The sequence below is a fragment of the Rana temporaria genome, chromosome 1, assembly GCF_905171775.1.
Source record: "Rana temporaria chromosome 1, aRanTem1.1, whole genome shotgun sequence".
Lineage (NCBI taxonomy): Eukaryota > Metazoa > Chordata > Amphibia > Anura > Ranidae > Rana > Rana temporaria.
In genome coordinates, this window is record NC_053489.1 from 416892039 (window position 1) to 416917646 (window position 25608).

General features: G+C 44.3%; 1 protein-coding gene across 1 annotated transcript in view; it reads left to right on the forward strand.

Moving 5' to 3' along the window:
- BMP2K (BMP2 inducible kinase) overlaps window positions 1–25608 on the forward strand; it is a 254314-nt gene that overhangs the window by 193434 nt on the left and 35272 nt on the right. The window contains exons 13-14 of the mRNA XM_040324981.1: window positions 669–868; window positions 5575–5735. Of these exons, the coding sequence (XP_040180915.1) occupies window positions 669–868; window positions 5575–5735 (361 nt within the window). The remainder of the gene's footprint in view (window positions 1–668; window positions 869–5574; window positions 5736–25608) is intronic.

Sequence of the window (25608 nt, forward strand, 5' to 3'; positions counted from 1 at the left end):
AGTTTGATGCTGCATCCACTTAGGTGAGTATAAATGTTTGTTATTTTGGAAGTCCATACTTATCTTTTAATTATAAATAGGAGTTGTTCTCAATGCTTTATATACTGTAACAGATCTCTTTATTATAATTGTAGCTGGCTATATTTCTAAAATCTGTTAAAACTTTCAGACACTCAGCCTAAATAGAACTTTCATAGTCAAACACCTAAACCAGGGGTCTCCAACCTTTCTAAAGAAAGGGCCACTTTACTGTCCTTCAGACTTTAGGGGGGCCAGACTGTGGCCAGTGGGAGTAAACAATGCCTAATCTTTGGTATTAGGGGGAGAAATAGTTGGTGCCAGTGTAAGGAATTATGCCCCATCGTTGGTGTCAATGGCAGGAATAATAATTCATGGGTCAGATAAAGGAAAGCAAAGGGGCCACAGTTTGGAGACCACTGACCTAGACGATTAGACTCCTATGTCGGGCGACATTCCCTGTTTTACTTTATTGCTGCTTATTGAAGATGGTAAACATATTCACAGAGAAACTGCCACAAGCACACATGTGGCAATGAGAGGAGTTTTTCTGTGGCCACAGTTGTTGTTGTAACCTCAAATGTATGACATATAGCCACATGCTGTATATACAGCTGATCTTTAGTTTTCCAATCTCCAATTTTTTTCAGGTTCACCACTACCAACAGGCCCAGTTACTGCAACAACAACAACTGCTGCAGCAGCAGCAGCAGCAACAGCAACAACAGGCTTTACTACAGCAGCAACCTCACCCTCCTCAGTATCTGACATCTCCTCAGGAATTCACACCAGCCTTAGTTTCCACCTCCCAACCTGAACATGTGGGAATTGTGAGAAGTAACACCAGCATGTAAGTAGCTAAGAATCTGTGGAATACATATCTGTATGGTATTCATACCTCTAAACAATTACGATTATTTATAATAATAATAATTTTTGTGAAAAACACCAAATATTCAGAAACTGTACAAAATAGGTTCAGGTGGTGGGTCAAGTGACATATATGTTTAGAAAGGATGACAAGAGTTTAGCTTGGCAGCAGAGTTCATGAGCTCTCAACTTTTGGTTTTGTGACCTACTATAGAGGGAGACTGGAGCAGCATTTTGATGGGTAGCAAGCCCTTCTATTACTCTATTCAGCAGACAAATTCACTGTGCTTTAAAGCACAAAAGTAGCAGGATGAGTAGTGGCAGGTCTTGTCATGCATATTTTATACATTATTTCAGACTTGCCAGACTACACATGTTAAACTGCTGCTGATGCTGCATAGAAGACATCAGTATGCTTGATTCATCTATTTGCAGAGCACATGAGGAGCCCTGAATTCCGGGGGGCTATCTTATGCAAATATAAACCATGTTCTGTAGTTGATTGCTATGCTCACCCCCTCTCTTCTCCCATGCTTCAATATTAGTAAGGACACTTATCACCATCTGGTGAGTAGTAAGTTTCAAGAAGGGGCTCTGTCAAAGCCATTGCCAACAAGAATTTCTCAGTATTTTTCTATATCCAAGAACCCCAATATTTACAGCTGTCAGGGAATTCAGAGTGCCGGTACCCAGAGGTGGCTAACCATTTAACCTGTGTAAACTCGCTACCGATTTACTTTTTAAGGAGCTTTGCTGTGAACAAGCGTACATATCTTTCTTTATCATACATGCCACAACACAGGGTTTCTTCATCTCCATTATTGTAGGGTTATGTTGTCATCTTCAGGTGACTGGACACTGGCAAAATAGTCCCCTCCTAGACATAACCTCTTCCCATTAAGCAAGACTCAGAGGATTGGTAACCGGCTCCTGCTTTGGACTCGTGGGCATAGCCTGTGACGTTGCTGGTTGCAATGATATATTGCCTTTGGAGTGGTAGAATCCTTTACAGGTTGACCCCCAGCTGGGAAGTCGAGTCCCTGAAGGCCCTTGTGGCATTGCCTGCTGCATTTGGTGAAGGTTGGACCCACTAGGGGGGTCCTGCAAAAACTGGTGAGTGCTTTATGGTAATTTATGGTCTATGGTTACCAAACCCTGGGCAGGACAGGAAAAGGATTTTTGAGAAGCTCTGGGCACCAAATGCAGGAGGCAGAGAGTTTATTCTGCCCCCTGCTACAGGTCGCAGCAGACCATTTGCCATTGTGAGACAACAGGTCACAGCAGAGCATTTTGTTGTGGGGCTACATATCGCAGCAAATATTGAAAGGCCACAGAACTCTTCCTTGTGGGGGTGAGGACACTGGCAGATTTAATAGGAAATCTCCAGGAGTAAAAAGCATACTGGTGTTGATTAACAATGTGTTGCCTCTCCACTGACTTGACTCACTGTTTCCAGCAAGGGTCCCTTTATACATATGTGTCAGCAGGCCATGTCTCATCAATGGCAGAGTGGAGAGGATGTAGGGGATGAGGGATTAAATATACTGTACCTTCTTCAGGTAGGGAAGAACCTGGGCGGAGCCCCCCATGCACTTTATATCCTTTTGGTTTTTAGTATGTTTAAAGCGTTTCTGACACCCTCCACCTATCTCATAAAGAAACATATGTTTTAGGAGTGAAGTTCCAGGTGAAGTTGGTGTGGTTAGTGGTGACCTCTCTCCAGCAGGGAGGGTGGAGTCTGTGTGCTTAGTGGTGTGTTCTCTCCAGCAGGGATATTTCCTGGCCTCAGTGGATATCAATGATGCTTATTTGCCCTTCCGATCTTTCCATGTCACCAAAGGTTTCAGCGGTTTGCAGTGGAGGAACATCACATTGTGGCCCTGTCTTTCAGCCTGTACACAGCTCCCAGTGTTTTCACCAAGATCCTGGCTCCTGTTCTAATGTTCCCACGTTTCTGGGGAATCCTGGTTTTAGGGTGTCTCAACTACTTCATTTTGAGGGAGCATTCCACTTTGCTACTGAAGATCAAGGTATCTGTCACAGTTCACACTTTGGAGAGGTTTGAGAATTTCTGAATTTACACAAGTCTGCTTTATTCCCGACCCAGTGATTGGAATAATTATGCTTGACCCTGAATATGGTCTAGACAAGAATGCTTTTTTTCTCCAGACAAATCTCCTGCTCTGAGGACATTCATATCCCTCAATTTGCCTTTGCATGAGAGTTCTGAGAAAGATGGCACTCCTTCGAGGCAGGGTCCTTTGCCCAGTTTTATTCTAGGCCTCTCCAACAGAATGTTTTGCTGGCATGGGACAGGAGCACACAGATTTTCTTTTTTTAACATTACGTTTTATTGAATGTTTAGGTAAGTAAAGATTGCATTAGTAATTTTTACTCTGTTGAAGACTAGAAAGGCGACTTCAAGGAAGATTTACAACAGAACTTGAAAATCTTTTTTTGCTTGGTGTGTGGCTAGGGTATTTCACCCTTGCAAGTATGTCATGGGTCACATCCTGGCATTTCTCCAGTCTGAGTGGATCTGTGACTGGCCTTGAGTACGATCAAGGGTCAGATTTTGATCTTGGCAGTCCTTCTTTTTTAAAATACTAATTTCTTTTATATTCCTTGGTGTGTGCCTTTGGGCGAGGAGTCGCATGTATTGTTCCACCAGTTAGGACTCTGTTGACGCTATGGGACCTCAACTTTCTGTGTTGCCGAAATCCCCATTTTAACCTATCTGGGATATTACTTTGGTCCTCCTGACTTGGAAGGTTATTTTTCTGGTTGCCATTATTAAGTATCGGAGCGTTTTGGAATGGGATGCTCTTTCCTGTAGGAAACCATTGCTGGTGCTCCACCATGTAAAAAAGATTTTACAGTCTCAGTTGTCCTTTTTACTCAAGGTGGGTTGTTTTTTTCCCATAGCAACCAGGACATTGTCTTGCCGTCTTTTCATCCTAAACCTCAGAAGACAGAGGATGAGGACCTTTACACCTTGAATGTGTTTCCTGCTATCAGGTGCTACCTGAAATCGACTGCTGCAATTTTTCAGCTCAATATCCCTCTTTGTGCTTCCTTAAGGCTGGGTTCACACTACTACACTACTTTCATCCTACTTTGCTCTGTGTTCAATGTTTCCCTATGAGAGGGTCTTGTAGCGTCCTACACAAGTCGGTCCAACTTTGAAAATGCTCCCTGTACTACTTTTGGTCCTACATTGATCCTACTTCAGGCCCATTGAATATCATTGAAGTCGGACCAAAGTAGTATCCTGTTCATGAAAGTAGGATGGATGTAGGACCAATGTAGGATAAATGTAGGACCAATGTAGCAGAGCAAAGTAGGATGAAAGTAGTGTAGTAGTGTGAACCCAGCCTAAGGCCCAAGGAAGGGTCCTGCAGCTTCGCAGCTTCCAAATTTACCATCTCTCGATGGATCTGTTGACTTATTTCTCAAGCTTAAATTCTGAAAAAAAAAAATTCCTACAGTTACAGCTCATTCTACCAGGAGCCTCTGTGCTTTCTGAGCTATTCGTCATCAGGCTTCAGTAGCTAAAGTTTGTAAAGGTGCTTCTTGGTCTACGATTTATACTTTTATGAAGTTTACCAAGTGGATGTTCAACCTGCTAAAGGTGCCACCTTTGGTAGGCAAATTTTGCAGGCTGGTGCGCAAGGTTCTAATCTGTTCTGGTTTGGTTGTTTGGGGCCTGTTGGCTTGTTGTCATGTTAAAGTAGTTTTAAAGGCTGAAGGTTTTTACCTATACAGAGCAGGTATGTATAACATGTTTGTTATTTAAAAGAAAAAAATAATTCCTTTACAAACGCTTTAATCCTCCCCTCATATTCAATTGTTTTGGTGATTAAGTAATAATAGTAAATAAATAAATATATAATAGAGATGAAAATACCCAGTGTGCTGTAATATTTTGGATTTTGGTTTACCTGTAATATCCTTTTCTTGAAGTACATCATAGAGAACAGGAAACCCACCCCTCTGCCTTTGTGGTTTATGTCCTGCTACATAAACTGAAGCCTTGCCTAGCGTGGATGGATTATGTCTATATGCAGCATAACCACCTCAATTAGAAAAGGAAGGCTCCCTGTGTCCTTTGTATTCCAAGAAAAGGATTTTATTGATTAACCAAAAATCCAATTTTTCACTTACTGTATACACTCGATTATAAGCCGAGTTTTTCTGCACATTTTTTTGTGCTGAAAATGCCCCCCTCGGCTTATACTCGAGTCATTTTTTTTGCACCTGATCTCCCGAATTTGGGGATCTGGTACCGGCCAGCCGTAGGTCCCCTGGACCCCAAACTTGGCACAAATGTAATCCCACTCTTCCTCTACCTACAAGTGTGCAAAGTTTTTCAAAGCCGGGCACCCCTTCCATAGACTCCCATGTTAAACGGTCATTTCTCGGGAACGGCCTGTCAAAGGTCCCCTGGACCTGGAACTTGGCACACATGTATCAGATCAGTAAAGGTACCCAAGTCCTGCAATTTCTGCCCTGTGTTCTAGTAAAACTGGTGCTGTAAGAGGGTAAGCCTTTTCCATGTTACAACACAAAGGAGATCAGAATTATCAAAGCAAAAAATGTTCAGTATGTTGCTGCAGTCCTTCATGTTTTGAGTGCCTAGTATATTGTTGCTTATTGTTAAGTTATTAAACGTTATTCTTTCTACAGATCTTTGGGTGTCCCAGAGACAGAGCCTGTATCCAGTTTACCGAAACAGAATACCAACAACCCTCCTGATATGTCTGGCTGGAATCCTTTTGGGGATGACAACTTCTCCAAATTAACAGAGGAAGAGCTGCTGGACAGGGAGTTTGACCTGCTGAGATCAAGTAAGGGACAATTGAAGGCTTATTTTGCTTCACAATAAATTGGACATACAGAACTGTCAGCCAGAGATTGTTCAGGCTCGTGGACCACAGTTAGACTCCAAACTTCTTTCTACGTGTCTGAGGGGCAACATTGTGTCCGGATTAACTGAAAAACAAAATCTGCAAGGAACAACCTTAGATGACATAATAACTGAGGACATTACACAAACACAAGATAAACTATAATGTGCCCTACTTGTCCTCTACTGCATATTATTTTCATGCGTTGTGTCAGACCAGTGATGCCCTTTGACGATGCTTGAAAGGAGGGTTGGTCCTTTTTCACATTATGTTAATGTTTGTAATGTCCATGTTATGCATCTGCCTGTAAAGAGTCACTTTCTTGTTTCTAAAACATAGTTAAATAAACCTGTTCATATCATTCTTTGTTTGTTTTGCTTGAATGTGCCAAAACCATTTGCTATCATCTTAGTCTCTCAAGCTGGTTAATGTCAGCTTGCACAAACTTATACAGATTAGAAGCCTCTAACGATACATTAAGAAAAATCCTGCCCTTTTTTCACCTGATATGCTTTGTATTCACTAAAGATGAGCGAATTATTATCAAGAGTCCACTCTGCAATCCATAACTCTACTAAGCACTTCAAAGCATTTTTCAAAAAAAAAAATATATATATTTTTTTTAAATAAGACACCACTGGTGCAACCTAAAAAGTCATTTAGGAATGCTGGTACTTAAACTTGCCAGCCTGCTGTAAAAATAATTGTGAATGGATGCAGGAATTAAAGCAGAGCCAAACCCTTTAACGCTCACCACCTCTCCAGCAATGCAATATCCATATGCTCATTCTCTGGATCTGACATTTTCTCCTGGATTCTGGGTCCTCGACCTGCTTAATTGGCTGGGCCGGCACTGAGGTGTGCCAAGAATAGACATTGAATACATGCATTATTTTTCTCCTCCAGTTAGATTAGTTTACTCTATTTTTAGGATTCGATTTTATTTTACTTTGTGTCAAGTAACATCCCAATTAGTAGTATTAGTTAGTATGCCCCTAAGAATCAAGTGTGGTCCTGTAAAAATTTTGGCTCCAGAAAAATGAGTCTGATAACACCAGCCTAGTCCAGACAGGTTTCGAGTAGTTCTGTACTACTGGTGTCGCAACCTCCTGCCTAATTAGTGCAGAATACTACTTTGTGAGCTGGTGACCTATGGTCTGATGAAAAGTTAAATAAAAAAAACTCACACACGTTCATTGGTGAAAGAATTGGCTTATTTAAATAACATTTACATTGATCATTTTATTCATATACATATGATCCAGGAGCTTCATTGAATTAACCTTCTCTGTGGTTGAAGTTGCAGAACTTTTCAACGTCATTACTCAAATCTCAGAGTAACTGGAGCATTAGATTGCCATTCAAATTATGTAATTAATGAGATAGTTGCATATAATGCTCTTCCTCATATTTCTGCTCCTGTGCCACATTTCGTGTTACCTGTTTTTACCAGGCTAATGTTTTGGCCTTGTCCAAGCCCCCACTTTAAGCAATTGCCCAATACTGACAGGTTTATGAGCTCTTGTCAATATAGAAGAAGATATGCATGCTATATCTACAAGACTTGAAGCCAATTTTCCTCCTGTCCTATGGGCTGTTCTAATTGAGAGGAAGTGGGGTTACACCAGAAAAACAACACCATTGTGTTGGGAATTATTAGAGAATATCCTATGGCCATGAATGAGCCTGATCTAAACACAAATGTTTAACTTGAGACATTTATTCGCTCATCTCTAGTACACACTAACCAGTTTACTCCCATTTGCATGGCACTGTCCTTTCTATGTTTCAGAATCCATTCATAAATTCTAACACAGATATGCGCAGATGCCAAAAGCTACTTTCCTAATTTACTTAGTATAATGTCTTTACATTGTTTGTTTATAACCCCTAATCAAAACATATTATACAAATTAGTGATATTCCTAATGCAGTGTTTACCAAGGATATGCACCAGTGCACATACTGTATATATCCATAGTTTAGATTTTTTTCTCTGCTGTAGGAATGAAAAAGAGAGGACAGCTAGCTTAGAATTTTATTTTTTTTCAAAGTTTAAATTGCCATGCATCCTTTATTGGCCAAACATTATCACCATGAAAAAACATTCTTACACTTGTGACAACTGGCAATTACTAAAGAGAACACAGTAATGTAGACCAGTTATCATAAGTGGTAACTAAGTGGATGAGCTTAAAAAAGAACTGCCTCCTTTTAACGTGCCCCGTGAGCTCACAAAACTCTCATTTGAGAGTGCACAATATTTGAAGTCATATGCTCTGCTCTATAAACACCACAAATCCCAGAGTCCCTAGTCCATCTTGGCAGCAAGCAAGTGGGTAGGTACATTCCTACATTCAGTGGGTACAGTGCATCTGGAAAGTATTCACAGCGTTTCACTTTTTCCACATTTTGTTATGTTACAACCGTATTCCAAAGTATTCACGGCCTTTGCCATGACACTCAAAATTTAGCTCATGTGCATTCTGTTTTCACTGATCATGATTGAGATGTTTCTACAACTTGCTTGGCATTCACCTGTGGTAAATTCAGTTGATTGGACATGATTTGGAAAGGCATGTAAGGTTCCACAGTTAACAGTGACTGTCAAAGCACAGACCAAGCCATGAAGTCCAAGGAATTGTCTGTAGACCTCCGAGACAGGATTGTATCAAGGCACAGATCTGGGGAAGGGTACAGAAACATTTCTGCAGCATTGAAGGTCCCAATGAGCAGTGGCTTCCACCATCCGTAAATCTAAAAAGTTTGGAACCACCAGGACTTTTCTTAGAGCTTTTTTGCCTGGCCAAACTGAGCGATCGAGGAGAAGGGCCTTAATCAGGGAGGTGACCAAGAACCCGATGGTCACTCTGACAGAGCTCCAGTGTTTCTCTGTGACGAGAGGAGAACCTTCCAGAAGAACAACCATCCCTGCAGCACTCCACCAATCAGGGCCTGTATGGTAGAGTGGCCAGACAGAAGCCACTCCTCAGTAAAAGGCACAGGACAGCCTGTGTGGATTTTGCCAAAAGGCACCTGAAGGACTCTCAGACCATGAGAAACAAAATTCTCTGTTCTGATGAAAGAAAGATTGAACTCTTTGGCCTGAATGGCAAGCGTCATATCTGTAGGAAACCAGGCACTGCTCATCACCTTGCCAATACCATCCCTACAATGAAGCATGCTGGTGGCAGCATCATGCTGTGGGGATGTTTTTTCAGCGGCAGGAACTGGGAGATGAAACCTGCTCCAGAGCGCTCTGGACCTCCGACTGGGGCAAAGGTTCATTTTCTAACAGGACAACAACTGTAAGCACACTGCCAAGATAACAAAGGAGTGGCAACGGGACAACTCTGTGACAGTTCCTTGAGTGGCCCATACTAAAAGCTGATTGCAGTGTTATTTCGTCAACAAACGTTTTCATCATCATTTTGGCCAGCTGCATTTTTTCTGTGACAAAATGAAAAGCACACCACCTTTTCGTTCTCTGATGAAAACTATGATGGAAATCGATCAGTTTTGTTATCAAACGAAAGCTAAAATGTGAAGCAGGGACTATTACCCTCAGAACTTTGTTTCCACTGAGCTCCTGCTTCCTCTGGACAGAGCCTGGCATTTGTAGATAGGAGGCTGTCCACAGAAAGGTTAGACTATCAATGTGTGTTATCTTCACCATTAAGGGTGATTTTCTATTAGGATGGTGGGGGCTTGGCTGTGTAGTTAACCCTCTCAAACACTGCTACACACTCACACATCATACTAATATATGAGGCCCACTGTAGAAGACCTGCTTCTTGTCAATGGGCTTCACAGCTTGTCCACTACGGGAGAGCAGCAAACTGTCTGAGGTCTGATCTGTACAGGATTAACCCTTTTGCTGTCAGAGCTGTTTTTGCACCCATGCTTAATCAATTTAGGCCTGAAGATTTAAAAAAAAAACACCCCCCACAAAACATTATATAGTTTGTGTAAATGTGCACTGTATGGTGGCATCATCACACACAGTTTTTATTTTAACGTTACCCTTCTGTCAAATAAGCAATATTCTTGTAACGAAACATGGTTTGCCTTAAAGACCTTATATAATTTAATAAATCTTTGTCACGTTCAAACCTTAATACCATACATATCAACTTATTAGATTTTTCACTCCAGGAGTATATAAGGAGTTTGGAAATTGTAGAGAAATGCTAAAATAATGCATTACAATGTAACTAAACCCATTCGATTTTAGCCGACTAAAATGTACTTGAGATTTAGACAAATTAATACTGTACAACTAAAACACTTGCAGAAGACTAAAATGGGACTAAAACTAAAATGCCATTTTAGTTCCAAGACTAAGACTTAAACTAAATCGAAGTTTGCTGTCAAAATTAACACTGCCTGATTGAACATCTCTGGAGAGATCTGAAAATGGCTGTGCACCGATGCTCCCTACGCAACCTGATGAAGCTTGAGAGGTCCTAGCTTGTAGCATCATACTCAAAAATACTTGATGAGGCTGTAATCTGTGCCAAAGGTGCACCAACAAAGTATTGAGCAAAGGCTGTGAATACTTATGTACATGTTCTTTTTTTTTTTATTTATATATATATATATATATATACATTTGCAAAGAGTTTAACCACTTGCTTACTGGGCACTTAAACCCCCCTCCTGCCCAGACCAATTTTCAGCTTTCAGCGCTCTCACTCTTTGAATCACAATTGCGCGGTCATACAACACTGTACCCAAATGACATTTTTATTATTTTGTTCCCACAAATGAGCTTTCTTTTGGTGGTATTTGATCACCTCTGCGGTTTTTATTTTTTGTTGAAAAAGACTGATTCAAAAAAATACAAAACTGTTTTATATTTTGTTATAAAATTTTGCAAATGGGTTATTTTTCTCCCTCATTGATGTACGCTGATGAGGCTACACAGATGGGCACCAAAAGGCTACACTGGGCTGCACTGGTGGGCACTGAGAGGCGTCCATTGGTGGGCACTGAGAGGTGACACTGAACAATGGCACTGATAGGTGGCACTGAAGGGCATTTATAGGTGGCACTGAGAATTGGCACTGATAGGAGACACTGAAAGGTGGCAGTGATTGGCACTGATCAGCACTGGTAGGTGGGACTAATAGGCAGAACTGCTAGATGGCACTGATTGACACCACTGGTGGGCATTGATAGGTGGCACTCGTAGGCACTGATAGGTGGCACTGGTGGTCACTGTGGGCACTGGCATGGGGCACTTGCAGGCGGTACTGGTGGGCACTGATGAGGCGGATGTGCCTCTTCCACTGGGGACCAATGTCCCTTACACAAAAGTTGGTGATCAGCTTTTTTTTCTCCTCACGCTTTGTTTACATTACGTGATAAGCTGTCTGTAACGGTCACCACGGTTTACAACCTTCCATCCCATCCAAGACAGCTTATAGACACTCCACAATCAGGCAAACGAACATGACCCATAAGAATTCCCCCAGAAACGAGACACACAGCTCTGTTTGAGGCTTAAAACAGGGAATGAATCTTTATTATCTGCACATGGTAACACATTTCTCTTCAAAATACATCCCTCCCACCCTTGGGAAACAGGGTGGGTTAAATTGTCCAATGACAATGGTGATACAGATCAGGTGTGTTCAAACTTTTCCTTCAGTAAACAGTCTTAGCAGGGGGGGGGGGGGGTTGCTGGAGTGATTCCCCCCCTTTCCTGACAGCAAGACACTTAAACATCCCATAATAGGAATCCAGACTGTCTACCAAGCTCCAATCCACATAGCAGACTTAATTACCACAATAGACAATGGAATGCAATCACACCCCACCCCTTTCATCACAGCAAGCTTACTAGTATACATCAGCCAACACACAATATATATATACAATATCTGACCGCATTAAATGTGACTAGCACAGACCATAGTGGGGTTCTCATTCACCCTGTGCCCCTAAAGTGACTCCCATTACATGGCTCCCTCCTTGTGGAACACTCCGGCAGACCAGGCTTGATCCTTTTCGGGTCAACTTGGGGATGTCTGTAACTAGGAGGCCGGGATGACGTCTGTTTGCCGGGATAACCCATCGGCATTGCCATTTGGCTTACCAGGTCGGTAGCTGATGGTGAAGGTGAATAATGGAGTTAACCTCTGGAACAGTCACTTGCTTTGCTCTCTCAATGGCTCCCAAAACCTGTTGCTGATGCTCTTGGGACAGATAAGGCACCACCTGGATGCAAATCCCATTTAATCTTTTGACAATTTCCGCCTGTTTGTGCATTTCAATGTTCAAGCCACGGGACATCTCATAATACATGACATAGTGTCGTTGCATCTCTGATTTTTCACTGGCCAACTTGTCACATTCCCAATTTAGACTGTGATATTGTGCCGGATCTACAGTACATGTCGGGGAAGGTAGTCTTACCCGGGTCTCAGCAGCAAGCGAGTTGGTTCCAGCAAAGCGGGTCTGGGCACAGGTAGTCACTGTGTGGGCTTCAGCGGGGCACATCGGGGCGTACGCAGAAACAAGGGGGGCCAAATCATTCCCCAGTAGTACATCTGCTGGAAAATCCTTCATCACCCCCACATTCACATGTCCCGAACCAACCCCCCAATCCAGGTGAACCCGGGCAACGGGTAGCCGGAAGACGGTGCCTCCCGCTACTCTTACGGCTACGGTGTCTCCGGTGTGCTGGCTCTCTGGGATGAGTTTCTTCTGTAGCAGGGTCATCGTGGCCCCAGAATCGCGTAGTCCATTGGCTACCTTTCCATTGACCCAGACAGTCTGCCTGTGTTGCTGCCTGTTGTCCTGGTTAGCTGCTTGTATCAGATCTGCCTCGTGCAGAACGCCCCAATGTTCTTTCTCCTCAACGCAGTGGGCCGCAGGCATGGATGTGCGGGGGTTCCCCCTTTCTGGCTGTCTCCATGACTGTGACTGCCTGGGTGGATTCAATGGACAGTCTAGCTTTCTGTGTCCTAGCTGTTTACACCCAAAACACCTGATGGACTGTGAGTAATCCTGGGAGTTGAACCAAGGCTTCTGAGGATAAGTGGCCGCTGGAGGTGGTGTTGTAGGACGGTCCGACTGGGGTTTGTAGGCAATAGCCGGCGGGGGTGCCGCTGATCGATAATCCACCCGAGCTGTGGTCTTGACCACAGAGTTATCCAGTTTGCGGGCGTCTGTGTATTCGTCCGCCAGGCGAGCTGCTTCAGACAAGGAGAAAGGGTTTCTGTCCCGGACCCATTCTCTGACTTCCCGGGACAGTTTGTCAAAGAAGTGCTCCAGCAGGAACACTTTACATTGCTTGGCATCCATCGACCCAGTGGGATGCTGTGCGGTGTAGGCGGCATGCCCACTCGGTATATGAGTCTCCAGTCTGCTTGCTCGTCTCTCGGAACCGCCTCCGGTATGCCTCCGGTGTGACGGCATACCTGGCCAAAAGTGCTTCTTTTACCAGTCCATAGTTCATAATATCCTTGTCTGGGATGGCCCTGAACGCTTCAATGGCCCGGCCGGACAATTTCCCAGACAAAATGGTAACCCATTCCTCTGTGGGCACCCGGTGTAGGGCACATTGCCGCTCAGTCAGCAAGATACCCATCAATCTCCCCTTCAGTTTCAATGAAGTTCTTAAAAGCAGCAAAATGTATCTTTCTCCTTTCAGTTGGTGCTGCTGTGACTTCTGCTGCTGCAGAACGTCTTTGCCGTAGCCAATTTGTGTCCACAGCAGCTATAACCCGGTCTATGATCTCTGGTGGAGGGTTAGGACCATAGTGTGCCAGTCTTAGTTTAACAGCCCGATCAAAGCTTGCCTCCTCCGGGGTCCTGTCTGTAACGCTGGGCCTTTCCGTTAAGTTGGGTCTTTCCGCTCCATCCATTTGTACCAGTTCTGTGATCACGTCCATCTTCTTATGGTTGCTGGCTGGTCTGCCACGGTTCTCCAGTAGTCCTTGTAGCTGTCCTTTAAGTGATGGAATTATCCCGCTGCTAGCCACCAATTGTAACGGTCACCACCGTTTACGACCTTCCATCCCATCCAAGACAGCTTATAGGCACTCCACAATCAGGCAAACGAACATGACCCATAAGAATTCCCCCAGAAACGAGACACACAGCTCTGTTTGAGGTTTAAAACCGGGAATGAATCTTTATTATCTGCACATGGTAACACATTTCTCTTCAAAATACATCCCTCCCACCCTTGGGAAACAGGGTGGGTTAAATTGTCCAATGACAATGGTGATACAGGTCAGGTGTGTTCAAACTTCTCCTTCAGTAAACAGTCTTAGCAGGGGGGGGGGGGGGTTGCTGGAGTGATTCCCCCTCTTTTCCTCACAGCAAGACACTTAAACATCCCATAATAGGTATCCTGACTGTCTACCAAGCTCCAATCCACATAGCAGACTTAGGGCCAGATCCACAGCCAGCCGCCGTAACTTAAATATTGGAAAAAAATGTGTGATCAAAATAAACGGGCCCTAATGACACACACCTCTGCGCTTAGGACTAAACAATCAAAGAGAATCACAGCTGCTGTTTTTAGAACAGTTTTTACCTTTTTGGCATTGTGTGAGTGCATAATTTGCAGAGTTTTATGTGGTGTGTTATTAAACTGGTTTTACGTTATCACACTATGTTATACTTTCTTCATTATTTATGAGGATCTTATTCACTACTTGATTGAGAATGAAAGCTCGCCCTATGGTTTGAACCAATTATTACACGCTATTGTGCCGAAGCACGAGAGTGTTAGGCTGTTCGTTCTGGTGAGTGTCCATTTTTATTGGTGAAGGAATCACTTTATCTCACATCAGGTGTGGTGGAAGAATTTTTTGAATTAATTTACTTTAAAGACCTTACACCTTGAAAGAGAGAAAGAAGTTTTACCTCCTATTACTTTTCCATGAACTTTTATTTTGCCTATGAACACTTTCAATCACGGGTTTGAATCATTTGGACTTTTACATTATTATATTGTGTTTATTTATTCACTGTGTGGCTCATACACACATGAGCGCTGTTTATATATAATTTACGGTTTAATTTAATATTTAAACACGTTGTATATACTTTGTCACGTAACTAAAATATTGCCATTTAAGTTACACGTCCGGAAAATTTCTACCTACAGTAGGTGCACGCGATATTGTGTCAATCTCGCTCCCTTTCTCGGCGAGATTGAGCACCTACGAGCCCCATCGCGGGAGCCAGCGCCGAGCTGGCTTGCCGCGATGGAGACAGAGCCGTCATAGAAGCGACGGGAGATCCGACTTGGATTCCCGCCAATTCTACACGTGTGCGGCGTTTGTTATGAATCCTGAGGGGGAAGTCCCCGCCGGATTTTAAATAAAAATTCGGCATGGGTTCCCCCCTCAGGAGCATACCGGGCCCTTAGGTCTGTTATGGGTTGTAAGGAGAGCCCCCTACGCCGAAAAAAACGGCGTAGGGGGTCCCCCTACAATCCATACCAGACCCGTATCCAAAGCACGCTACCCGGCCGGTCAGGAAAGGAGTGGGGACGAGCGAGCGCCCCCCCCCCTCCTGAGCCGTACCGCGCTGCATGCCCTCAACATGGGGGGGTTGGGTGCTCTGGGGCAGGGGGGCGCACTGCGGGGCCCCCCCACCCCAGAGCACCCTGTCCCCATGTTGATGAGGACAGGGCCCCTTCCCGACAACCCTGGCCGTTGGTTGTCGGGGTATGCGGGCGGGAGGCTTATCGGAATCTGGGAGCCCCCTTTAATAAGGGGGCCCCCAGATACCGGCCCCCCACCCTAAGTGAATGGATATGGGGTACATCGTACCCCTACCCATTCACCTGGAGGAAAAGTGGTAAAAACACAAATAAAAAACACAGGGTATTAAAATATTTTATTAGTCTGCTCCGGAGGCTCCCCCTGTCTTCTTTAGCTCTTTTACCAGGGGGAGCTTCTTCTTCCGATTTCCGGGGGTCTTTTCCTGCTCTCCGGGGTCTTCACCGCTCTTCTGTGACGTCTTCTCCGCTCCGGGGGGTCTTCTTCTATGTTCGCCGCTCTTGACTCGGCACACCCCGGTTCTTCCTCCCGCTGTCCGGTGCTTTCTCCTTCTTCCGCTGTTCTGTGACGTCTTCTCCTCTTCTTCCGCTGTTCTGTGACGTCTTCTACTTCTCCCTTCAGGCCGCTGTGCTGTGACGTCTTCTCTTCTTCTCTTCTCCCGATGCTGACACGTCGCCTCTTCTCGCTGCAATGGCGGGTGCGTGGCTTGCATCGGATTTATATAGGCCTCACAGTCCCATCATGCTCTGGTACCTACCCATGTGATACCTACCCACGTGGTACCTACCGGAGCATGATGGGACTGTGAGGCCTATATAAATCCGATGCAAGCCACGCACCCGCCATTGCAGCGGGAAGAGGCGACGTGTCAGCATCGGGAGAAGAGAAGAAGAGAAGACGTCACAGCACAGCGGCCTGAAGGGAGAAGTAGAAGACGTCACAGAACAGCGGAAGAAGAGGAGAAGACGTCACAGAACAGCGGAAGAAGGAGAAGGCACCGGACAGCGGGAGGAAGAACCGGGGTGCGCCGACACAAGAGAGGAGAGCGGCGAACATAGAAGAAGACCCCCCGGAGCGGAGAAGACGTCACAGAAGAGCGGGGAAGACCCCAGAGAGCAGGAGAAGACCCCCGGAAATCGGAAGAAGAAGCTCCCCCTGGTAAAAGAGCTAAAGAAGACAGGGGGAGCCTCCGGAGCAGACTAATAAAATATTTTAATACCCTGTGTTTTTTATTTGTGTTTTTACCACTTTTCCTCCAGGTGAATGGGTAGGGGTACGATTTACCCCATATCCATTCACTTAGGGTGGGGGGCCGGTATCTGGGGGCCCCCTTATTAAAGGGGGCTCCCACATTCCGATAAGCCTCCCGCCCGCATACCCCGACAACCAACGGCCAGGGTTGTCGGGAAGGGGCCCTGTCCTCATCAACATGGGGACAGGGTGCTCTGGGGTGGGGGGGCCCCGCAGTGCGCCCCCCTGCCCCAGAGCACCCAACCCCCCCATGTTGAGGGCATGCAGCCTGGTACGGCTCAGGAGGGGGGGGGGCGCTCGCTCATCCCCACTCCTTTCCTGACCGGCCGGGTAGCGTGCTTTGGATATGGGTCTGGTATGGATTGTAGGGGGACCCCTACGCTGTTTTTTCGGCGTAGGGGGGCTCTCCTTACAACCCATAACAGACCTAAGGGCCCGGTATGCTCCTGAGGGGGGAACCCATGCCGAATTTCTATTTAAAATCCGGCGGGGACTTCCCCCTCAGGATTCATAACAAACGCCGCACACGTGTAGAATTGGCGGGAATCCAAGTCGGATCTCCCGTCGCTTCTATGACGCGCACGTTGGAATGTGCTGTCACTATTCCAGTGAGTGCGAGATGTCGGCGAGATCTCGGCACCATGTCGCCGAGAATCAGCGCGATGCTGTCGTGCTAAAAACACAATATCACAAACACCTACTGTAAGTGCCGGATCCACAAAGCACTTACCTAGAAATTTTCGGCTGTGTAACTTAAATCCGGCCGGCGCAAGGCGTTCCTATTCAAATGGGGCGAGTCCCATTTAAATTAGGCGCGCTCCCGCGCCGGCCGTACTGCGCATGCTCACGACGTCATTTTCCCGACGTGCTTAGCACGGTTTTACGTTGCGCCGGGTTTTGAGAATCGCGACGGGCGTAAAAAAAAAAATACGAGTTCCGGCGGGAAAAAAAAATTTGAAAAAAAAAAGACGGCGACGCGGGATAGAAGGGTCTACTTTTACAAGGCCTAAACAGTTTAGGCCTTGTAAAAGCAGCCCTAATTTTACGATACTTACGGAGAAAAAAACGAAGCTGAAAAGCTTTGTGGATCTCCGTAAGTGCTAATTTGCATACCCGACGCGGCATTTCGACTCGAAATGCCCCCAGCGGCGGATGCGGTACTGCATCCTAAGATCCGGCAGTGTAAGTCCCTTACACATGTCGGATCTTCTGTCTATCTATTGGAAACTGATTCTGTGGATCAGTTCCAAAGATAGAAACAGGGATACGACGGCGTATCAGTAGATACGCCGTCGTATCCCTTTTGTGGATCTGGCCCTTAATTACCACAATAGACAATGGAATGCAATCACACCCCACCCCTTTCATCACAGCAAGCTTACTAGTATACATCAGCCAACACACAATATATATACAATATATACAATATCTGACCGCATTAAATGTGACTAGCACAGACCATAGTGGGGTTCTCATTCACCCTGTGCCCCTAAAGTGACTCCCATTACACTGTCATTGGCTGACAGCTGATTACGTGGGAAGGGGCTGGGACTCGGATCTGTGATCACCCGTGACTCAGTGATCACAGCACGCACGCCCTGCAGGGGGCGCGCGGAGAGCATGCAAAGTTAAAGCGGGGGTTCACCCTATCGACCAAAAAAAAAAATATTTTTTTTCTTTTACATTAAAATCAGGCATTGTAGCGCGAGCTACAGTATGCCTGTCCCGCATTTTTTACCCCCGTACTCACCTTGTAGTCGTCCATCGAAGATACCGGGGAATGGGCGTGCCTATGGAGACGGAGGATGATTGACGGCCGGCTCTGGCGCGTCACGCTTCTCCGGAAATAGCCGAAATAGGCTTGGTCTTCACGACGCGTGCGCATAGCCTGTGCGCAGGCGCCGTGAAGAGCCGAGACCTACTCCGGCTGTCTTCGGGGAGAGTGACGTGCCAGGGCCGGCCGTCAATCATCCTCCCTCTCCATAGGCACGCCCATTCCCCTGCGGGAGCCGAAATCTACGATGGACGAGTACAAGGTGAGTACGGGGTTAAAAAAATCGGGACAGGCATACTGTAGCTCGCGCTACTATGCCTGTCTCGATGGTAAAATGTGTCGGGGGTGGGTGAACTACCGCTTTAAGGACGGCTTCCCGGAAATTCAGGTCCACGCTGTAGCTGTCATTCGGCTATAGCGCTGACACTTAGTGGTTAAACTTCTTTCATGTTGTCATTATGGGGTATTGTTTGTAGAATTGTGGAAAAAGTGAATACTTTGCGGATGCACTGTTCATGGAGAACGAACAAAAACACCCTCTAACAGCAAATCAGATCACAGCAGCAAAACAAATATATAAATAAATACAATTTGGAAGAGGCTGAGATCATAGGAAGGTACTTTTTTTTTTTTTTTAGTTAAAATTACACACTTGAGTAGAATTTTATTGAATAGAAACTCTGTTTATTCTCACTTTAAAGAAATTGTTGTAGTGATTTTTACAAGTTTAATAATTGGACTGTGCACTGGTCAGAAAAGTGCAAACTCAACTCAGACTAAAGGACATCAAGAATGAACATTCAACTGGCCTTCCTGAAAATTAATAACTGTATTCAGAGGGAAGAATTGTTTGTTTTTACAGGGTTTGCATGTTAGGAGTGCATATTTTTTGGGAAAAACTAAAAGGGCAGCGCACACATTCACCAACAACAGCCACATAATGTCCAACTATGGAGGTCTGTATGAAAGGAAGTTTATACCATGCTTGGTTGCTGGAAAAATGTAAAAAACATATATGTGATTAATAACCAAATTGAAAACATGGATTGGAATATTCTATTAGGTCATTGCCATGTAAAATAATAAATTAAAATGTATTTTTGACTTGCCAGAAAAATTAATTTCCTGAAGTACAAGACAGTACAACACGTGCTTTTTTAAGGCCAAGTCCACCTTTTAAGACCAATTGACATGTTACACCCTTACAGTGTTGCCAACCTACCAGATGAAATTTACTGGCACAACACCCAAAATTTAATGGCACAGCCCAGTTTTTACTGTTGGTTCCAAAAATGTAACAAAATTACAGTTTTAAGTGCAAATTCCAGTATTTAGGCTACAAATAAGTACAATATGCAATTAGCAATGTGATTTAAGGCAAAAAGCATATTTCTTATTTTATTTTCGATATAGTAAGTAACTAACTAAAGGAGAGGGCAATACATTAGAATGGGCGATGCACTCATGAAATTGACTCTCACAGTGATACTAACAGCAGTGTGCAGCAGCACAGATAATGCTGACTCCTCACCGACACGACACGTCCTCTCCTGAGTCACAGAGACGGTCTCTCTTCATGCCAGGTGGTCCCTTCAGTCCCCTCCAGTCCAAACAGCGCTGACAGTCCCATCCCTGGTTTGCCTTACTCCCGTCCTGAAGACCCACACATGAGGCTCTGGCCGCTCCGCTCCCCTGCACCATGACATCACGCAACACGCTTAGACACAGCCTCCCCCCATGGCACCACCCAAATACACTGTAGCAAACAGTTGGATGGTCTCAGCCGGCTCCGGACCCGAGCTGAATATGCACAGTTCTGAGCCGAGGATCACAGCCATATTTTTTACTGGCAATCTTTTCCTCTTACTGACATTTACTGCCAGGAGAAAAGTGCCCAATTTTTTACTGGCTGCCTGTAAAAAAAAACTGGTGGGTGGCAACACTGCACCCTTATTTGGGGTGTAATGTGTAACATGGTGCCAACCAGACTCTACCTCCAAAAGGGATCCACCATTTGCCTATACAACCACATCTTTCATTCACAGAGATCTGTGAATGAATAAACATCTTACACCGCGGCAGGTGGACTAGTAGTTTTTAGTGGAACACTAGTGCATTGATAACTACACTCAGTCTCATGACACTTTCTTCAGCTCTCTAACTGAAAGTTTGTACCTCGATACAGACTTGGGAGCTTGAGTAGGAGTCTGCAGGATCTGCTTTGCAGGTACACTTGGGGGGAAAAAATTCGAAATGTTCTCTTCAAATTACTGTCCATTTAATATTATTTATTTATTTATTTTGCAAAAGGTGGACCTCGCCTTTCAATCATTTTAACTAGATTATATGTAGCTACCTTTAGGTTCTTGGACAGTGGCAAAAACTAAATAAAAAAAATAAACGGAGGCTGCAGGGACATCCCCCCTATACAACCACCTTCCACTTCTAGCTAGTTACAGTTTTGTAGCAAGCAATACGGAGATCATGAGAACAAAGTGTATGGTCCTGTACTGTACTCTATGGATTTAAGTAAAAAATCCTATTTTCTTTTTTTTTTTTATTCATATAGTACAGGCCACAGCCTTCTTTACATCATTACAACTAGGACATCCAAAAGCTCAGGGGTGGGCAACACAGCAGAAAACACCAGGCCCATATAGCATACAGGTCGAGAAGGGCTTGACAAACTCCAATAGCAGCTTGTGGCACTTTAAGCCCTAAACTGTAGTCAGAGGAGGCTTGAGCATCCACCTAGTAAAACTAAAAAAAAGTGAATACAGGCACAGGCGACAGCCTTGCAAATCTGAGAGATTGTACTTAAAAGCCTGTGGAGAACTAACAGTTCTAATACAATGTGCTTTACAAGAGAAGAAAGGAACCCCTTACTTCAGACTATAGGCCCTAAGGATAATTTCCTGATCCACCCAGAAATTGGGAGAGCGAGAGGTACAGAGATCCTTGAGGGAACCTCAAGGAAGCACAAAGGGAAAAATTTCCCTGGGATGCTTCAGAGCAGGATATATAGGAAGGGTGGGCAATTTCCTTATTAAGATGGAAGGCAGAGACAACCTTTGGGAGAAAGAAGGCCTTGTGTCCTTGTGCAACACTAAGAAAGGCTCTTTACGGAATAAGGCTGCTAACTCGAAGACCCTCCGCGCAGAGGTTATTGCAAGAAAAAAAGACCACCTTGCTGGTAAGGTCTGACAAGGGAATATCTCTAATAGGTTTAAAAGGCAGTTTCTGAAGAGCTAAGAGAAATCGTTTAAGATTCCAAGGGTATACAGAGGAACGAACAGCAGGAGAGATGTGTGCTATGCACTGAACAAAGGCTGTAACTAATAAGTGAGAGGCAAAAGGTCTCTGAAACAGCACAGCCAAGTCTGAGACTTGTCCTATATTGGTGTTCAAGCCCAAATTATGATACAGACCTGTGTGGAGGAAGGACAGATTAGGTCCCAGAGAGTACTTTCTAGGATGACCGTAGCAGTCTCACACCAAGAAAAGTAGGCCCTCCAGGTGCAATGGTGGACTTTACAAGGAGTTAATGTCCTAGCCTTCAAGAGAGAATAGGTGTGACGGAATCCAAAGGGCCACCTGTTCCCTAAGACCATGGTTTCAACAGCAATGCCTTTAAAGCTAGTGACAAAGAAGCAGAATGGAACACTGGTCCTTGGAACAGGAGGTCTGGAAGATCCAGATAAAACCACAGAGCATCTGCCAGGAGTTTGAGTATGTCTAACTACCATGTCCTGCTGGCCAATTCAGTGCAATAAGAAGTACTGGGATGCCCTCTTTCTTGGTCCTGCGAAGTAGGTGAGAAGAATCTGGAAGGACAGAAAGGCATAGATCAGAATTGATCCTGTGGCATCATTAGGGCATCCACTGTGAAGGTCCAATTTTACCTAGACCTTGCGACAAACCTCTCTAGTTGTTAAATCTGGATGCCAGAATATGTACAGTACGTCTGGTGTCCCCGACCTGTGGCAAAGGGCTTAAAGACCTCCGTATAGAGGACCCAACAAGGCCACACAGATCACTCTTTAGTCTGCACAGGCAAAATGGGCACTCTTCGTGAATGCTTAAGGGGGTTCCGCCTTATAAGCATTACTCCGATGGCAGGAATAAGGGGTTTTTACTCATCCATGGGGAGACATACCCCCAGGGTACTTCAGAGACTGGGCACCCACAGCAGGATCCAGTGCAAAGTAACATTACAGACTGGCCCCTCATATTCCATCAGGCAGGGTTTGGGCGCAATCCCTGAAGGCTCTTAAGAGGAGTCAATTGAAGCTGCATAAAATGCTGCAGTGGCTGTGAAGCAGTTGAGTGATGAAGAAATCATCTAGTGAAAAAAATACTTAGATTAACCACTTGCCAACCGGGCAAATTCTTTCTTTCTCACATACAAGTAAAAATCATCATGTCATTGCTAGAAAATGACTTAAAACCCCCAAACATTATATATTTTCTGAAATTAAACGCCTGGAGAATATTTTTATTTTTATTTTTTATTTACACTGTTACTATAAAAGTCGAATCAAAGATAAAGCATATAGATTAGGAGACCCCTGTCGGGATGGTGATAATGGATAATTCCCACCCTGGCGAGAATCTAGTAATAGACAGCAAGACTTATATATCCCATGGACCAACTTGATGCCTGTTCGAATTTCACATTCTCTAACATTCTCTTAATTGCAGGAAGAATTGAGGGCCAGCACAAAAAGAGGGACAACGTTAAATGGAATTCCCCAAAAATCCATAGATCCTCAAAGGTTGGGGGTGGTGTGGCCTGTGCTTTACCCTCTGTCCTGTAATGCACAGCATTTTAAAACAGGCTACTTCCACAGATTCTCGCCGCTGACTGCTGAATTTGGAAGTATGGGCTCTCAATTCTCTGCCTTTACTCACCATATTTTATTATTATTTCTATATGTGTTTTTTTCCGGTCTTTTCTTTATCATAAGGGGGGTTATATTGGGAGGAGGGGGGAATTGTTTGCTTTACTAAACTCTGCACATTACACACTCCAGACCCAGACCCTGAATTCTCTGGATTATAATCCCATGCTACACTGGACAGCCATGGTATGCCCAAGCTTTGCTTGGATTTTTTCTTTGAGTTTAGGATAGTTCTTGGCATCCTGAGGTCACTGGTCAAAGTAGGCCCTTTGAAGGGCTAACACATCCATCCATTTCTCTTTGGGCAGTTTGTCCTGTTCAGTGACTTGCTCAGAGATGCCAAGGTAGGCTTCCATATCATCCCCAATTTCTGTAATTGCTCCTGTGTCACCATCTTCCTCTCTAACAGGGTTTAAAACAGCTGCTGAAGCAAAAGGTTCACTTGCTGTTTTCTCCTTAAGGAGGCCTGGCAGGCTACATTCAGCTGTTGGTTAAGTGGTTAGTCTCTTGCTATTTGGCAATATGAGCTGTTTTACAAGCTCCCCCATTTTGTTCAACAATAGATGTCTGTCTCTTTAAGGCATTGGCACAAGTTGTGAGGGGAGCTGGCTGGACCTGGTATTGGCAGTGGTAAATCATGTACAAGACGGGTATACCCGGAAACAGTTCAAGTAGGTTTTTATTTAGCAAGGCATTACAAAACATAGCATCAATGCAGAGGGGCTTTGAACAAGTCCATAGCATAAAATAAAACATCTTCTCATCTTAGCTACTAATTCAACTTAAGTCTGTTCCTTATTACAGGGCCCCCGTTAACAAAACAATCTGGCTACTCTGGAATCTTTTTAGTGTTCTGTCAGCATTTTCACCCAGGAGAGCAAGCTCTCACAACAGAGAGAATAAAAGTGGGCCCCTAGCATCAGTCACCTTGGATATAAAAAAAATCCTGTGAACAGCTGAAGATAATGAGGCCTGGCTAACAGGTAAACGTGGACCTAGGGCTGTATGCTTTATCCTACCCAAAGCTTGGGGCTCCATGACCCAGAACTTAATTGTGATTTGTATTGTTTATGAATTGATAGTACATATAGTTTTGCTTTTGAATAGTTTTTGAATACATTTGCTCCCTTTTCTGAATACCAGCATAGAGTATTTTGTGGGGGAAAAAATCAATAATTGCACTAAAGAATTGCAAAATGTCATTGAATAACTAGGAAAGTGTAGAAACCAAGTCTGCTCTTTGCACTTTATGCCCACATGATGGCAGCATAAGACATGATTTTTCAAGAAAAGTTACCAGCAGTTAGTTCTTTAGTAGTATGTCAGTGTTTCCCTATGCAGACTTTTTCTTTTGTGGGCTGTAAGCCTTAAAATAGCAAGGGTGCAAATGAATGACAAACAGCTCACAAAATTATAGAACCCAGTATATAAGTCACAATTATTGATAGTTTTCTTACAAAATATTTTGCCTAAAGCCCAACTCCAAAAAATTAAGTAAAATTATCCCTTGCAGTGGGGTCTGCACTGCAGGGGTTAATTGATTGTTTGGGTCTAGGGGATGTGTTAAAGCCTATTTACTTAAGCCTAGTACACACTATTTTTTTGTTTAGAAGGAGCTGCTGTACAAACTAGCTAATAGTATATCAATCTCCCCGCTAAGCTTGTGTTCTGACAGCGCATTCACCATTGGCTGAGATCACTGATCAGACCTTTTTCGTCATGCCCTTTTGATAAAAGCTGGCCAAATCATTGCTGTTAACATGGTCTGACGGTTGGCTAGTTTCTATTGAACCAGCCAATGCTGCCCGATATTCAACCCATGTGTATGGCCCTTTACCCGCACCCCTGCACTGCTAAGCTTTCTAAAGTCTGGATGGCATCAAGACCAATGCAGGGTCCAGCACTGCATTAGACATGATGATGCCTAGGTAGGTTAAAGTGCTTCTCCTCTCCCCTAGCTTAAACAACCAGCTAACCCTAGCAGGTCAGGCTCAGCCCCACTGCAAGGAATAATTTCCAACATTTACCAGAGTTTAGCTTTAAAGTGTATACTGTATGAAGGCAATGTTCTTATTTCAGGTTGAGTAGAGAAGAGTTGGACCCTCTTAGATATTTTTTTGGCTGTTGTGTCCATTTTTGGTTGTTTTACCCCTCTCCTTCTCATTATAATCATTGTCACCAAGACAGAAAGTTTTTGAAAGTCCTGAATTTTACAGTTGTCACAAGAGTAAGAGGTAAAGAAAAATCTTGCTTGGCTATACATAGCCTTACTTGCTTTTGTTGGTATTGTTTTGGATACCATAAGGGTTTAAAGGCTCTACCAGGTTTTCTTTTGCTGCCTAGGTTCCCACTCTCATTTG